Source organism: Bufo bufo, chromosome 3 (genome assembly GCF_905171765.1).
Source record: "Bufo bufo chromosome 3, aBufBuf1.1, whole genome shotgun sequence".
In the NCBI taxonomy this organism is placed as follows: Eukaryota; Metazoa; Chordata; class Amphibia; order Anura; family Bufonidae; genus Bufo; species Bufo bufo.
In genome coordinates this window covers 289,342,471-289,360,691 of record NC_053391.1, presented here as the reverse complement: position 1 = coordinate 289,360,691, position 18,221 = coordinate 289,342,471, and the positions used below count along the sequence as shown (strand labels likewise).

Sequence of the window (18,221 nt, the reverse complement as noted above, 5' to 3'; positions counted from 1 at the left end):
AGCAGGCCGGCGCCCTAGGCGAACGCCTAGTTCGCCTATATGGTTGCAACGGCCCTGCATTTACAGTATGTAAATAACAACATTTGTATATAATAAAATTGTGTGCAACTGCAGAGGTTAACATCAAGATCTGTAGCTGCCACTGTCTGTGGGGATCTTTTCTTGCGGCATATGAGGGGCACTGTGACTTGCACTGTATGGGGATATTTGCTTCTAGAAATGTATTAATGGCATGGTAGATGGCAATATTTGGGGCCCTGGCAGACACTGCACTGCGTGACTGGCTGTATGTGTTTAGTGCTCTCATTAAGAGAAACAAAATAAGAGTATTGCAGGTTTGATACCTTTTAATGGCCAACAAAAATAGAAGTAATGATGTTACATAGCGAGCTTTCGAGACATCACCAGTCCCTTCATCAGGCGTACTACAAGAATACATGAAGAAACAGCAATATATATATATACAATAAGAACAGAGACATGGGGGAATGAATGGACATTTGAAAAAAAAAAAAACAGAACATAATATCAAAGCTCTTGAGAATGAGTCCTTACAGATAAGGGGTGTGAAAGTTTTATGGTCTCTAAATTGATGTTATCTCAGAGACCTGGTGCCCCGACTATGTCTATAGAAGACTCTTTAGATCTTGTAGTGTATGAATAAAAAGACTCCAGCGTAATTTGAATAATCTTGCTTTCTTTTATTGTATGGTTATTGCGGCTTAAATGTTAAGTTTCGGCCGAATGGCCTTCTTCAGACTAATGCTGCTGGTGATGGAGAGAGATCAAGCGCACTGCAGAGGTCAATTGCGGAGATACCGCTAGTGAAGATAGCGCTATCTTCACTAGCGGTATCTCCGCAATTGACCTCTGCAGTGCGCTTGATCTCTCTCCATCACCAGCGGCATTAGTCTGAAGAAGGCCATTCGGCCGAAACGTAACCATACAATAAAAGAAAGCAAGATTATTCAAATTACGCTTTTTCTTCATGTATAATTGGGGCGGGAACCCTACTCCAAGCAAAGTTGAACAGAGTGCGACAAGGCTGCAACAAGATAGATCTTGTAGTGTGTCATAAATCCTGGGGACAAATTTAGTCCAGTATTGAAAGTGTCAAGCAGTGTTATAAATTTGTATTCCCAAATACTTTCATGTGTTCTTCATTGTGTCCTGGGCTACAGGAATGCTTAGCCACAGGAAAGTGTAGCTTCTTCTCTTTAATTGTGTGGCGGTGGGACCTTTCATTGAGTCTCTCTCCTGTTTCTCCAACATAGAGGCCTCCAACCGGACATTTAGTGCAGAGAATCAGATAAACAACATTAGATGTAGAACATGTGAATGTCCCAGGGATCCTATAGTCCTGCTGTGTGTTGGGGATCCGGATCTTATCTGTTGTCATTATATGGGAACAGGTTTTGCATTTTCTTATATTACAGGGATGGGTTCCTTTTTCTGTGGTACATGGCCTTGAACTGGATCTTATCAGAATGTTCCTTAGATTTGGAGGCTGTCGGTAAGCTAGTAAGGGGGGATCTGGGAAGATTGTTTTTAGTTGTTCATCTTTACGTAGGAGATGATGTAATTTTTTGGCAGTTTTCCTCAGTACCTCTAGTTGTGGGTTGTAAGTCACAACCAGAGGTACTCGCTGGTTCTGTTTCTTTTCATTGTATTAGAGAAGTTGACTTCTGGGGATCTTGGCGGCTATTGTGATCTGATCTTCAATTGAAGCAGGATGATAGCCCTGGTGTAAAAATGTCCATTTCAGATATTGTAAATTCTCATCCCTGTCTGATGGGCTGGAACAGATTCGGTTATATCTGATGGCTTGACTATAGATGATGGACTTTTTAATATGTTTGGGGTGGAAGCTGTCCCATTTGAGGTATGTAGGCTAATCAATAGGTTTTCGATACAGGGGTGTCTGTATTGAGCCGTCTTGAAGTTTTATCTTGGTGTCCAGAAAGCTGACTTCTGTGTGTGAATAGTTGAGGGTCAGGTTTATGGTGGGATGGAATTTGTTGAATTGTTCATGAAATTTTATCAGTTCATGTTCAGAGTCGGTCCAGTTTATTAGGATGTCATCAATGAAACGGAAATAGGTAAAGGGTTTTTTGAGGCAGGATACCAAAAAGTAATTTTCCAGTTTTGCCATTAAGAAATTTGCAGTGCCATTTTAATGCCCATGGCGGTCCCAGTGGACTGTAAATATATCTCCTTGTCAAAAGAGAAATAGCTATGGGTGAGGATGAATTTGGTCAATTGTAGTACAGACTCTGAGACGATCCCATTCGCCTCCAAGTATACTAGGCAAGCAGTTAATCCATCATTGTGCAGGATATTCAAATACAAGGATTCCACATCCATGGTTGCCAAGATTGTGCCTCTAGCGAGGGGACCTATGGTTGACAGTTTGTTCAATAAGTCAGTAGTGTCCTGTAGATAACTTGTTGTGTTCCTCACTAATGGTTTCAGGATGACCTCTATCCAACCTGAGATATTTTCAGTGAGGGTTCCCACACCTGAAATGATCGGTCTCCCTGGATTCCCTGCTTTGTGTATTTTGGGAAGCATGTAGAATACTCCGATCCTGGGATTCTCAGGTACCAAGTCTAAAAGTTGCTTGGATCCTGCAGGAAGACCCCTGGTGACCTTTTTCAACTCTTTCAAATATTTCTGAGTTGGGTCTCCCTCCATTTTGATATAGTATCGTGTGTCTGTAAGTTGTCGATGTGCTTCTTCTAAATAGTTCAAAGTGTTCAAAAGGACTATAGCGCCACCTTTATCTGCAGGTTTTATGGTGATTCCTTTGTTGTTTTTTAAGGTTTGAATCGCCCTCCTTTCCTGTATGTTGATGTTGAATGTTTTTTATATGTTTGTCCAGTATTGTAGACTGTACTACATTTCTAAAGGAGTCAATGTACTGGTCCAAAATGTTATTGCGGCCAAAATGGTATTGGCTGTATGTGGCATGCACTATTTGGGTCCATGTTTGGAAAGTGTTGTAGTGGGCATGGTTATAGGGAACCTTCAGCTAGACTTGTTGTTTCTTCACTATTTTATGTTGTTATAGTTCTCCTTTGTAACTACTTATACTTTTCAGAAGAGAATACATTATCCCATATGTTAAATATTGTATCTGTTTGATACTTAAATTTGACTTGTTACAGGACAATGCATCAAAACTGCTTTTAGCTCTCATGGAAAGTCGTCATGACAGTGAAAATGCAGAAAGAATTCTGATCAGTCTACGACCCCAAGAATTGGTAAGCATATCACCATATTAAATTATTTTAGAGCATAGCTGCCCAGGAGACTATCATAAAATGGCCTGCTCTACCTTTGTTAAGAAATGTATTCAAGATTTAAGGCATACACTGTACTAATAAAATAACGGAGGTAATGATGTGGGTCACTGTAAATTTGTGAAAATTTTTTATCAAGAATTTTCTAAACAATAAAGTCCTTGGACTCCAAAGAAACAGTAGTTTGGGCTTAATATGTGAATTAGGAGGAAATGGCACACATAGTTGGTGCAAATCTAAACCCTGCTTCCAAAGTTGGAAAATCATGGCAACTCATGGTAAAACTGCATGCTCCCCATATTTGTATAAGCTATGGACACCCGTAGAGTAAGCCGATGCTAAAAGCAAATAAATACTGTAGCTGGAGATCATTAGCAAATGTTACCACACTCCACTTATGGCAGTGGGTGTGGAACCACTGTGGCAGCCAACAAATATGGCTTTTGGCCATTATCCTATAAGCCCTGTACAAGGATCTGAATTTCACTGCAGGGGAACCACCAGGCTGCTACTACCTGGAGTAGTCCCTGTGGTAGCAGCCTGGTCAGAGACGCTGGCGCAGAGCATCAAGTGGTCAGGGAAAAATGTAGTTAAGGACAGACCAATGAAGAGTATGAGCAAGTCTGAGGTAAGGGCAGGCAGCAGAGGTCAGAATACAGTAAATGGGCAGAAGTCAGATTATGAGGAGACAAACAAATCCAGAACACCTTAGCCCCACAGGGGAAGATGCCTTAAGTACCCAAGGGTTGCCAGTCTTGGCTGGTGAAGAATAGGGTGCACATGCATCGGCCCTTTCAGAGCCATAGGGAGCATGCACGCTCACCCAAGGGCACTGGAGGAGAGGCCTTGCCAGAAGGCAAGCCACAGCCTGTTGGAGGAACAGAGCAAGCCCAGCGGCTCGGCTTCCAGGAAAGAGATAGAGCGAGGTGGGTCTGGACCACATGGAGAGGTAAGCAGAGCAGCAAGAGCCACGCTCTGCCGCTGTAACGCACTCATATAGCAGACTGCCCGTCAGCAGGAATAAATTCCTGCTGATACAAGCAAAATGGAGAAGATAAGCTTTCACTTCCCTCTTTATGACCATGTTAATTAGTATAGGGTATATCGGGATTTAAAGTGCACGTTCTGAACTGTAACAGGTCTTTTGCTGTGATCCATTGCTGTCAAATATAATTTTTTGGCATATGACAGAAACAGCTGCATTGAACAGATTTACTACAGGTCTTTGCAACCATTTGTCACAACCAGTTACAGTTGCAAGAAAAAGTATGTGAACCCTTTGGAATAATATGGGTTTCTGCACAAATTTGTCATAAAATGTGATCTGATCTTCAACTAAGTCACAACAATAGACAATCACAGTCTGCTTAAACTAGCACACAAAGAATTAAATGTTACCATGTTTTTATTGAACACACCATGTAAGCATTCACAGTGCAGGTGGAAAAAGTGTGTGAACCCCTAGACTCTCCAAGAGCTAATTAGAGGGAGGTATCAGCCAACTGGAGTCCAATAAATGAGATGAGATTGGAGGTGTTGGTTACAGCTGCCCTATAAAAAACACACACCAGTTAATGGTTTGCTTTTAACAAGAAGCATTGCCTGATGTAAATGATGATCGCACAAAAGAGCTCTCAGAAGACCTAAGATTAAGAATTGTTGACTTGCATAAACCTGGAAAGGGTTATAAAAGTATCTCCAAAAGCCTTGCTGTTCATCAGTCCACGGTAAGACAAATTGTCTATAAATGGAGAAAGTTCAGCACTGCTGCTACTCTCCTTAGGAGTGGCCGTCCTGTAAAGATGACTGCAAGAGCACAGCGCAGACTGCTCAATGAGGTGAAGAAGAATCCTAGAGTGTCAGCTAAAGACTTACAAAAGTCTCTGGCATATGCTAACATCCCTGTTAGCGAATCTGCGATACGTAAAACACTAAACAAGAATGGATTTCATGGGAGGATACCACAGAGGAAGCCACTGCTGTCCAAAAAAAACATTGCTGAACGTTTACAGTTTGCACAAGAGCACCTGGATGTTCCACAGCAGTACTGGCAAAATATTCTGTGGACAGATGAAACCAAAGTTGAGTTGTTTGGAAGAAACACACAACATTATGTGTGGAGAAAAAGAGGCACAGCACACCAACATCAAAACCTCATCCCAACTGTGAAGTATGGTGGTGGGGGCATCATGGTTTGGGGCTGCTTTGCTGCGTCAGGGCTTGGACGGATTGCTATCATCGAAGGAAAAATGAATTCCCAAGTTTATCAAGACATTTTGCAGGAGAACTTAAGGCAATCTGTCCACCAGCTGAAGCTCAACAGAAGATAGGTGTTGCCACAGGACAACAACCCAAAGCGTAGTAGTAAATCAACAACAGAATGGCTTAAACAGAAGAAAATACACCTTCTGGAGTGGCCCAGTCAGAGTCCCGACCTAAACCTGATTGAGATGCTGTGGCATGACCTCAAGAAAGTAATTCACACCAGACATCCCAAGAATATTGCTGAACTGAAACTGTTCTGTAAAGAGGAATGGTCAAGAATTACTCCTGACTGTTGTGCACGTCTGATCTGCAACCACAAGAAACGTTTGGTTGAATTTATTGCTGCCAAAGGAGGTTCAACCAGTTATTAAATCCAAGGGTTCACATACTTTTTCCACCTGCACTGTGAATGTTTACATGGTGTGTTCAATAAAAACATGGTAACATTTAATTCTTTGTGTGTTATTAGTTTAAGCAGACTGTGATTGTCTATTGTTGTGACTTAGATGAAGATCAGATCACATTTTATGACCAATTTGTGCTGAAATCCATATCATTCCAAAGGGTTCACATACTTTTTCTTGCAACTGTATACTATGTATTGTTCATTGGAGCTATGAACAGAATAATTTCATGAAGCTCCTTAAGAATGTATCAATGGAATAAAAAAATCAAAACATGGTAGATTTATAAGTGTATTTGCAACATAGTTTTCTGGTGTAAATACATTGACAAATATGGTGTTTGAGTTAAACACTGTGTCAGAAAGCAATTTATGAAAATGTTATGGTACTTTTTCTATTTCTATCGCATGTGGATGTGTTGGAGAATTTGGGTGGGGCTTCCGAGTCACATGTAGTATGACTCATTTAGCTTTTCTTCACATATAATTTTAGTTAGTGTTTTATTTTCAAAGTGGTAAAAAGCCATTCCTTTTTTTTACCTTTTCTTACCTATTTTGCAGCATTTTTGTACAGTTTGTTTTTAACTGTATGCTTATCACATGCTTTTTTTAGGCATTTTCCTGAAAGAAAATTGTCTAGAGCATGCTGTGGTTTTACAAAACCTGTAATATTGCACACACAAAAAATCATGCAAAAATGTCTTAAGTGAATTTTATAAATCAAAATAGATTTTAGTCAACTGGCAGAATGAAAAATTGTGAAAATCAGCAACACAACATGTAAAATTAATATACTGTACGTTACTATACTATTTTAACTCTAATACCTGTGTATTGTGCTGAGCTCATCAAGACAGGGTCTTCTGCACTGACATTGCTGTAGTTTGAAAGTGCATAAATGATAAAATGTGATTGATTTTATTTCTAGAAGTGCCATCTTAGCACTATAAGGCCTAGCTATACCAGTATATAAAACGCGCACACTGTAAGCGTGATCTAAATGTATGCAGACTTGTATCTAAACTTACAAATGTTTTAATTAGGTGGATGTTATCAAGAAGGCTTATTATCAAGAAGATGAAGGGGACAGCTCTGATGTGTCACCACAAGAAGTTGGACATAACATTTACATCCTTGCTTTGCAGGTCAGGACTCACATCTTTTTTTCTTATCATTTTTCCAGTACCCTGTATTGCTGGCTATTGAATCAGTTACCACAAAATGTTGATGAAGTTAGCTCTAAGCTATTATGATTAGTGATGGACGAACATCTGCAGGGACAGTTCGCTCGCACGAACGCGATCAAATGTTCGCGAACCGCAAGTTTGCGGTGGGTCCCATTCATTTTAATGGCAGACGAGCCTGAAAAACCTTCAGCTCATATTTGCAGCCAAGAAATAATTACTAGAAGTGCACAAATAGTCCCACAACATGGACAGTGACATACCAGATGTATTATTCGAATTTGCGATCTCCATTCATTATTTTTTTCAATGCAAAATATCGACAATATAATTTTCGCGGACGTGCATGCGCACACCACTTATAATTATTTTTTCCAATACCGTTTGTCACTGTGTGTAGCAGAGGGAACGCAGCAAAAAAGCAAACAAATGCTGCTGTACCCAAATGGACTATATAGAAAGTATATTATTGGTACATAACATAACCCGTTTCTATCAGTTTTTTTGGGGGGGCGATTGGTATATAACACCAGTTATAATTATTTTTTCTAATTGCGTTTGTCACTCTGTGTAGCTGCAGTATCGCTGCAGAACCGCTCACCACCGCTGCACAATACAAATCCACTATAATATGCTTTCTATGTTAGAAAGTATATTATAAGTGTATTACACTCCTCAGTATATCACACCTATCGATAACAAACCTATACCAGTCCTTAAAAGGACTTTTGTGGACCTATTTGATAACGTTTTTGTCCCTAACAGTCTGTCCATGCTCCACACAGCAACCTTTCCCTACACTGACAAAAGACTGAGGGCCAGATTTATCATGACTCTGACAGCTCACTCCACTTTAACATATGGCTAAAGTCAGTTTTAGCATCGGCCCTTTAAGACTGTAATAAATGTGGTTTGACGGTAGCAGTTTATCCGTCAGTAAGCAGCTTTACAAAAGTCGCACATCTTTACGAAAAAGTCGCACGTTTTTATGAAAAAGTCGCATGTTCTATTAAAAAGTCTCATAAGATAAGCATGGTCCTCACTGGAGTCAAATTGCGACTTTTTAAATAGTCCCAATAGTAAATCTGTCTAGAGATTCATTTACATAAGAAAACACGCCCACTTTCAGAAAACTGGCGAGCATAGTGCAGAGCAGAAAAAAGTCGCAAATTTGTGCGCAGTTTTAACATTTGGGACTTTTTCACTCCATTATTCTGACCTGAACTAATGATAAATCTGGCCCTGAATGTAAAATGTTGGGTCTATTTATAATGTAGGGTGTATGTCCATGTGCTGAAACGTCTCTATTGGCTCTCCTGTACCATCAGATGGATGTGTCCAGGGCTGTGGAGTCGGTAGATAAATGCTTCGACTCCAACTCCGACTCCTCAGTTTTTGGTACTTCCGACTCTGGCTCCTCTGTATTTAATATGCAAATGTATTTTATACATTCCTTGAAGGAATGTCATGTCATTACCACAGAACTACTGGCTAGGAAGCTGCTGCCTTCTCCTTTGTGTGCTGATCTTCTGCTGAAGATAGGGTAGTGGGAGGATCCAGTAAGGGGCATTTATTGTAAAACATGATTTCCCTAGTACAATCCCATAGTTATGTTTAAAGTTTAAGCTAACAATCTGAGTTTACAAGTTTTTATAGCTTTAGCTGAATGACAGCAGTTTTTCTAATGGTTTACAGCTTCAGTCTTGAGCATTGACTATCCATTCCCGTCACTTATACAAGTGTCTAGTCCTGCAAAAAACATATTTCCTAATCAGTTATCAGTGAGAGGCTAGGTTAACCATGGGCGTTACGTTCCCTGTAACAGCGGAACACAACACAATGGAAAGTATAAGTATTGTCGCTCCTTAACTGTGCGTTGCGTGCCATATAGTGAAGCATATGAAAAGCATGCTTCTTCATGGTCACTTAATGTGTTCGTTTTGCGGTAACGTGACGCACTGCATGCATTGACCTTTATTCTTACAGTAGAGAAGTACCGTATTTTTCGCAAAAGTGGGGGAAAAATAGCAGTGCGTCTTATGGGGCGATTGCTGCGACCGTCCGGTGAATAGGCTGAGAGGGAGGAGGGGCTGGGGGCCGGCATCTGTTTCTGTAATGGCAGCGGGGCCCGGTGCAATCACTGTATTCTACTACACCGGGCCCCGCTCACTGTAGTATACGGTAACCATATCTAACTTGTGGGTATTGTTAAAGTATTCCAATCATCTTAAATCTAGCGCTGTACTACTTACTATTAACTTCTTGGCAGTCAGGAGGCCGGGTGGGCGCTCGTAGAGTAGCTCACTACGTCACGCACCTGCTCCGCCCACTTTATGAATGAAGCAGGCACCGGGCCCCGCTGCCATTACAGAAACAGATGCCGGCCCCCATTTACTACACAGGGATACTGTTATGGGGGGATCTGTGGATAACACATAAGATAAGATGCTATATATGTGTCCACAGACGCCCCCATAACAGTGCAATCCACAGATGCCCCCACAATGATCCCCCATAACAGTGCCATCCACATATGCCCCCATAACAGTGCCATCCACATATGCCCCATAACAGTGCCATCCACAGATGCCCCCATAACAGTGCCATCCACAGATGCCCCCATAACAGTGCCATCCAAAGATGCCCCCATAACAGTGCCATCCACAGATGCCCCATAATAGTATCATCCACAGACCACCATTAGTTCAAAACCCACCAAAAGCACACCTTTTGGTTCAAAATATTTATTTTCTTATTTTCCTTCTCACAAACCTAGGTGCGTCTTATGGGCAGGTGCATCTTATAGGGCGAAAAATACGGTAGTTAATTATAACTTTTTGTGAATTGGGACATTTAAACTTGCTTTTTTTTTTATTCCAATTTAAGTGTAGTGGGAGTCGGAGTCGGTTCATTTTTTGCCGACTCCAGTTACCCAAAATTGCCATCGACTCCGACTCCACAGCCCTGGATGTGTCATGGGTCAAAGTTCTTCACAATGTAAAAGAATATGGCGGGTGCGAATATCGCCATATGTTCACATGTTCGGCGAATCGCGATGTTCGCCGCAAACCGACCGCCGGGCGAACCGCAAGGCCATCACTAATTATAATGTAGTCGTAGGGTACTTTTCAAATGTTGTTATGCACACAATTTATGATTCTGTCATGTGTAAATGTATATTTTTTGTATAAAGGAGCAACACAAACTACATAAAAGGTGACTTAATTTTAAGGGCTGGGCTACACTGGGACTTTTTGTAGCGCGACTGATTAATTTTAACTATTTAACTACAGCTGTAGTCCAAATTAATGAATTCATTTGAATGCAATCTTGTGGACTGCAACTGCCATTCAATAGTTAAAATCAATTAGTTGCCCTACAAAATGTCGGTGTAGCCCAGGCCTAAGGCCTTTTACAAACAACCATTTGCATTTGCAATTATGGATCTGCAAAATACAGATGCGGTTCTGTGTGGCATCCACATTTTTTACTGACCTATTGACTTCAATTTTGATTCAATTTCCTATTGATTTAGCATTTTGTGGACAAGTATAGGACATGTTCTAACTCTTTGCGGAAAAGACATACAGATGCGGAAAGCACACAGATCACAGACCACAAAACAGACATGTCATGTGCATGTGGCCTAATTCAGATTGACTGAATGTCCGATTATGATATCAGCAAATCAGTGTATCATACAGAAATTGTATCCTAAGTTGCCCATACACCTTCAATACATGTCGGCCAAACACTCGACCAACAACCAAAGACCGAACAAGTAGAGAGGAGAGCCACAGCCAGACACCTCTTTTTTACAATGTATTTATGCCACATGTCTGATGTAAATAAATATAGAAATACAAGGCGTCATTTATCAAACTGGTGTAAAGTAGAACTGGCTTAGTTGCCCATAGCAACCAGATTCCACCATTCATTTTTGACAGTTCCTTTGCAAAATGAGAGGTGGATTCTGATTGGTTGCTATGGGCAACTAAACCAGTTCTACTTTACACCAGTTTGATAAATCTCCCCCATAGTGTTCAGAATGAGCAGCATATTTCACTTTTTCTCACATAGGAGTCAGATAAAGTTTGTGAGGCTGGGGATAACTGTATTTATTCCTTTTGATAAAAAATATTTACATTCATCAGAAATCTGGGGAGTCCCTCTTTGCATTCTGCATTGCCTGGGAGAGTTTGATGCAAGCATACTGGGGAACTGGGTGGGACGGAAGGGTACTGTAGTGAGTTTTGCTATGGGCCTTATGAGATGTGTATGTCCCTGCCAGCGGGGCATACAAAAAGTCAATCTGCTTTAGTTAAAGAGGATGCTGACCCTCCTGACATGGCTGTATTCATATATACCGTATTTCTCACCCTATAAGACGTACCTGCCCATACGACAGAACTAGGGAGGAAAATAAGAAAAAATATATATTATTAGACCTCAGCTCAGAGCCCCAATCAGACCCCCAATGTTAATAAGACCCCTAATCAGACCTCAGCTCAGACCCCCAATGTTAATAAAGACCCCCAATCAGATCTCAGCTCAGACCCCCAATGTTAATACCCCAATCAGACCTCAGATCAGACCCCCAATGTGAATCATCCCCAATTAGACCTCAGATCACAGCCGCAATGTTAAGAAGACCTCCCATTTAGACCTCTGATCAGAGCCCTAATGACTCCTATTCAGACCACCATGTTTAGTGCAGACAAAAAAAATTAAATAAATCAACTTACCTCTCCTGCTCAGGCTGAGTTCAGAGCGCCAACGTTCTCAGTCACAGCATAGTGAGTGGCCGAGGAAGATCAGGAAGCTGTGAGTACAGAGCCCAGGTACTCCTGTACTAATGAGCGCTCATTAGTATTCGCCCCCATAAGATTCACTTATCTACTTTTTGTAAAGGTTCACATAATTGGATCTGCTGTAAGGTGGAGGTCCAGATTAAACACCAATAGGTGTGGCTACTGCACACAGATTGGGGGCCACTAAATTAATAATCCTCACATTTCTAGCATACCACTAAGAGGACCACTTACCACTCGCTGACTGTGGGAGCACTCTGTTGTTATTGATGCTGCCATACAGAGGGACACTGACCACTCACTGACTGTGGGAGCACTCTGCTATTATTGATGATGCATATTACAGAGGGACTCTGACCACTCACTGATTATGGGGGCACTCTGGCAAATTTTATAGGGGGTTTAATGCTTGTGTGTTAGAGACATGTGAATGACACAGTTCGGACAGGCTGATACAGGTTATACACACAGGGAGATCGTCCACAGCCCTCACTGCCTCAGCTCTGCCCACAGATAACATAGTGAAGATGATTGCTGCCAGCACATGTCCAAAGCCTCCTCCTCCCCAGTGCTGGACAGCCATCCTCTTCACTGCATCCCTGACCAGGTAGAGACACTGACTTATGCTCCTTTTCCAATTGCTGGACAGCCATCCTCTTCCCTGCAGCCCTGACCTGGTGCAGACATTGACCTCCCCTCCTTACACATGGAGGCCACTTCTCCAGAGCAGGGACTGAAGAAACCTGCTGTGCATATCCACAGAACTCACTCCGGGCAGAAACAATGTAGGCGGAGCCAACTCCTTCCTCCCTACCAGTGATTGGTAGATTGGCTAAAGCTGACTGTGTGCAGCACATCGATTGGCTGACACACCACACAGGTCCTGTCCTGCTTCTTCCCCTCACTCGCTGTACGGAAGGTCTGCTTCTCTCGTCTCAGTGGGTCCGGACAGCTGGCATCCCTGTAGTAGTAGTAAGGAAAGACCGGCACTCACTGTAGCTTGAAGAAAAGGAAATCTTTATTGTCACATATAATCCGTGACGCGTTGCGACTCACATCTGGAGCCTTCCTCAGACGTATAGGATATGGTACAAACAGGAATAAGCACACGGCATTTAAATAGCCAGCCAAGGCGGAAATGACATCACATTACCATGGTGACGATATCAACTAAATAATTAAACAATTGAGATGTAGCAGGTGAAGAAAATGAAGAAAGGATCCCAGCCGCAATCAATTGACAATTCAAATAGTAAGTATTCCATAATAGCAGTGATAGGGTTAAATGAAGTTTCAAAATAATGATGCCGCTGGGATGTCTTCAAGTTTTCTAAGGCCTCTTTCACACTTGCGTTGTCCGGATCCGGCGTGTACTCCACTTGCCGGAATTACACTCCGGATCCGGAAAAACGCAAGTGTACTGAAAGCATTTGAAGACGGAACCGTCTTCCAAATGCTTTCAGTGTTACTATGGCACCCAGGACGCTATTAAAGTCCTGGTTGCCATAGTAGGAGCGGGGAGCGGGGGAGCGGTATACTTACAGTCCGTGCGGCTCCCGGGGCGCTCCAGAATGACGTCAGAGCGCCCCATGCGCATGGATGACGTGATCCATGCGATCACGTGATCCATGCGCTTGGGGCGCCCTGACGTCACTCTGGAGCGCCCGGGGAGCCGCACGGACGGTAAGTACACTGCTCCCCCGCTCCCCGCTACACTTACCATGGCTGTCAGGACTTTAGCGTCCCGGCAGCCATGGTAACCACTCTGAAAAAGCTAAATGTCGGCTCCGGCAATGCGCCGAAACGACGTTTAGCTTAAGGCCAGATCCGGATCAATGCCTTCCAATGGGCATTAATTCCGGATCCGGCCTTGCGGCAAGTGTTCCGGATTTTTGGCCGGAGCAAAAAGCGCAGCATGCTGCGGTATTTTCTCCGGCCAACAAACGTTCCGTACCGGAACTGAAGACATCCTGATGCATCCTGAACGGATTACTCTCCATTCAGAATGCATTAGGATAATCCTGATCAGGATTCTTCCGGCATAGAGTCCCGACGACGGAACTCTATGCCGGAAGACAATAACGCAGGTGTGAAAGAGCCCTAAAAGTAAAGAGTAAACAAGTTATTTGATACATTGGTTTGCAACAATGGTACATGTTATTCTATACAAAAGGGTTATACAACAAAAAATATATATATCTCACGGGAACTGGAGATTCACAAAAAGCTGTGGAGGGCGGTTCAAGCCCTTGGGTTCCAATGTTTGCAAAGTGTGAATCCAATAGGACTCACGCTTTTTCAACATCTTAACCCTGTCACCACCTCTACGGGGTTGTGAAACATGTTCTATCATCTGGAACCGCAGTTGCGAAATATTGTGGTTACAACGTTCAAAGTGGTGCGGTATAGGTAGAAGCAGGTTCTTTTTCCGTATGGTAGATTTATGTTTGGAAAAACGATCCTGCATGCCCATCGAGGTCTCGCCTACATATAATAAGCCACATGGGCACCTTAGTAAATAAACAATAAAGTTGCTATTACAACTGTAGAAACCCTTGATGGGAAATTGTTTTCCTGTATGTGGGTGTGAGAAAGACTCACCTTTAATCACGCTGGAACAATGGATGCAGCCTAAACAGGGAAAAGTGCAATTTTTTGGTGTAGATAAAGTCATTTGTCGTGGTGTCTTGTGAACACTGCCAATATCAGCCCGCACCACCATATCACGTATATTTTTGTTCCGTTTATAACAGATCAACGGACGATTCTGGAATTCCTCAACTGAGGGATAAGCCCTAGATAATATATTCCAATGGTGATTAATAATTAATCTGCATTTGTGGATCCAAGGGTGGAATTTTGAAACAAAAGGGATGCGGGATTTTTTAATAGTTTTATCAACTGTAGGAAGGGTCTTATTCCTCTCCTGATTAAGTAAAGAAATGGGGTAACCGCGATGTCTAAACCTATCGCTCATCTCGCTGAGGCGAGTTTCCTTGATATCAGTCTGAGAAACAATTCTACGGATCCTCTGAAACTGCGAGTGAGGTAATGCTTTTTTTAGAGTGGGGGGATGGTTGCTAGAATAATGTAAAAGAGAATTTCTGTCTGTACTCTTAATATGCAAATCAGTTACTAGCAATCCATCTTGCCCTTTTATAACCACCGTATCAAGGAAACTAATCCTATTGACATCATAGTGTAGAGTGAATTGAAGTTCACTCCACACTGAATTTAAATAATCAGCAAATTGAAGGGTTCCAATGCCGCCCTGCCACACGCAAAACACATCGTCAACAAATCTTCGCCAAAAAATACAATGGAAATTGAATAAATCATTAGGATAAATATATTTGTCTTCGAACCATGACATATATGTGTTTGCGTACGGCGGTGTGGCATTCGAACCCATTGCGGTCCCACAACATTGTTTGTAAAATGTATCTTGGAAAAGAAAATAGTTCTCATGTAGAATAATTTCTAATAAATCCAGAAAAAAGGATTTTTCACGCATAGTGTAAGTAGAGAGGGATAATAGCCAATCAACCGCACGTATACCCTTAGAATAAATAATACAGGTATATAGCGAACATACGTCAAAAGTTACCAGCAAATCGTCATCCTGTAATGCCAGTGTCATAATTTGTTTAAAAAAATCCTGAGTATCAAGGAGGAAAGAAGGCATGATTTTAGTCAGGGGTGTCAAAACCTTATCAAGCAGAATAGCTGGGGGGGACAGAATAGAGTCGGTCAAAGCAACAATTGGTCGACCAGGGGGCTGATTAAGGGACTTATGTATCTTGGGAAGTGTATAAAACACTGGCGTGACAGGATGATGATTGATCAAGAATTGGTCCAACTTTTGGTCTATAGTTTTATCCTGTAGATATATGTCCACTACGGTACAAAGCTTATTTTTAATAGCAAAGACAGGATCCCCTGGTAATGGTTGATAAACCTCAGTGTTAGCTAGTTGTCCCAAAATTTCAGAGGTATAATACTCTTTGTCCATAAGGACAAGAGCCCCTCCTTTATCTGCAGGTTTAAGAATCAAAGTGTTGCCCTGTATTAAATCATGAATAGCTTGTTTTCTCAACCTGTGAGAGATTATGGGTTAAATGACACCCACTTTGTCTCAAATCCCGCAAAGCTTGTGAAATATCACGTTGGACAAGGGCAATAAATGTGGGCAAGTCGGGACAGTGAGCCTTTTTCCCCCAAGCACTACAAGTGACCGAGAAGAAATCACATCGGTCGGGGTGATCTGCATAGCCAGTCTCGCATGAGGGGCTGCTTTCAAATTCAACTGGTTACGTTACTACAGCTCCAGCCGATGAGTCACGTGAGACGTCACGTTTAGACTCTACATCACGTGAGACGCCGCGTTTGATCGGCTGTTTCCTGGATTCACCGCAGTAAGCCAAATGAAGACACAGGGTAAGAGACGTTTTGCCACTTATTCGCTACAACATCCGAATAATTATACCTTTCTGGACTTGACACAATTGTCTATACTCCTACTGTGGAGGTGTGAAGTTGGACAGTGTTGGATATTCATACCCTCCGTCTGAGCTATGCGCTTTTGGAGCCTCATCTAGTTTGATTTAACCTGCTGGGACTGACTTACATTGTGGGGAGTGTCCCATTAACCCTTGAACTTTTATTATTATCTGGTTATTCTAGGGCCCTGCTCTCATTGATTTATTTTATTTTATTTTATTTTATTGTGATATGATAATACGTTTGTATTTATGACCATTTGATGTATTAGTGTGCTATTTTTAATTAAAGTTTAATCCTTCACCACCGCCTCCTGTTCCCTTATACGGAGTGCCCCTCATCTCTATAGTACAGCATAGTTCCTGCTGTAAAGTATGTGTAATGACCCCCCCCCCCCCCCCCACCCCCACCCCCCAAGCAGCTGTAGAAGTAAAAGCAACCCACCCTAGTCACTTTCTGGATGGGTTGCTGGAGTACGTTATCATACCATTCCTTAAAAATTCCTTTAAATCCGATAAAAGAGTATGCGTTAAGATCTTATGCTCTCCCTGGTGGTCACTGCACACAGTCACCATTTTACCTTTGATTCTTTGATTGACATGTCATTTAAAAGAAACAGTTAGCTATTCACAGACCGAGTGATAGATGTAGCTACTTAAAGGGGTTATCCAATTTCTGAAACAGCCCAGCCGTGTGCCAGGCCCCTCACAGTGGCGCTGCTCCTGGTCTCCGCACCGCCACTGCTGCTTCTCCCTGTGCACGGATTAAAACATCCGGTGTCAGGGGGGAGCCGCCAATGGCATGTGGGGACAGGTACGAGCCTCCCTAGCGTCACCCACAATGCTAGGGAGGCTCGTCCCCGCCTTCCATTGGCTGCTCCCCCCCTCCCCCCCGACACCGGATGTTTTCATCCGTGTACAGGAAGAAGCAGCAGCGGCGGTGCGGGGAACAGGAGCTGCGCCGGGAGCGGGGTAAGTATATTACCTGTGAGTGGCCCAGCACATGGGGGGGCTGTTTCAGAAATTGGATAACCCCTTTAAAACATGAGATCAGCAGTTCAGCTAATGGCTAATTCCCCTCTCTATAATATACAGTTAATTAATGTAATTTGGCACAATTTTGTATCTGTTGTTTTTTGTTCACAAACTGCTCAAACCATTCAATAATTGAGAGAATGTCATGAAATGTTGTGTCTTGATATTTTCTTGTAGCTGTCACGTCACAACAGGCACCTACAACATCTTTTGAAGCCTATCCATAGAATTCAAGAGGAAGAAGAAAGTATCTCTACTATGGTAATACTAGCTACAGTATACACATTAATATATATGTGTTTAACCATCCACCTTTTATCAGATTGACCCCAAACACATCTTCACATCCACTAGTCTCACTTGCCTCTATTTCAGATTTAAAGGGGTTGTCTCACTTCAGCAAATGGCATTTATTATGTAGAGAAAGTTAATACAAGGCACTTACTAATGTATTATTATCCATAGTGTTTCCTTTGCTGGCTGGAATAATTTTTTCATCACATTATACACTGCTCGTTTCCATGGTTACGACCACCCATTTTTATGAGTAAAAACAACCACAATCCAGAACATGTATAACTCAGAAACAATTAATGACAGTTGTCTGCCTTAAATTATTTACTTTTATAGAAAGATAAAACATTTTGTAAAGGGAAATAAGCATCAATAATTCATGTTGATTCATTTAAAAGTCTCGAACAAACCAAGTCTCGAACAAACCG

The 18,221-nt window shown here is 42.1% G+C and overlaps 1 protein-coding gene across 1 annotated transcript in view; it reads left to right on the top strand.

The window, feature by feature from the left end:
* The window catches only part of ITPR3 (inositol 1,4,5-trisphosphate receptor type 3), a 605,308-nt gene that overhangs the window by 456,005 nt on the left and 131,082 nt on the right, over positions 1-18,221 (top strand). The window contains 3 exon segments of the mRNA XM_040424182.1: positions 3,168-3,263; positions 7,014-7,115; positions 17,677-17,760. Of these exon segments, the coding sequence (XP_040280116.1) occupies positions 3,168-3,263; positions 7,014-7,115; positions 17,677-17,760 (282 nt within the window).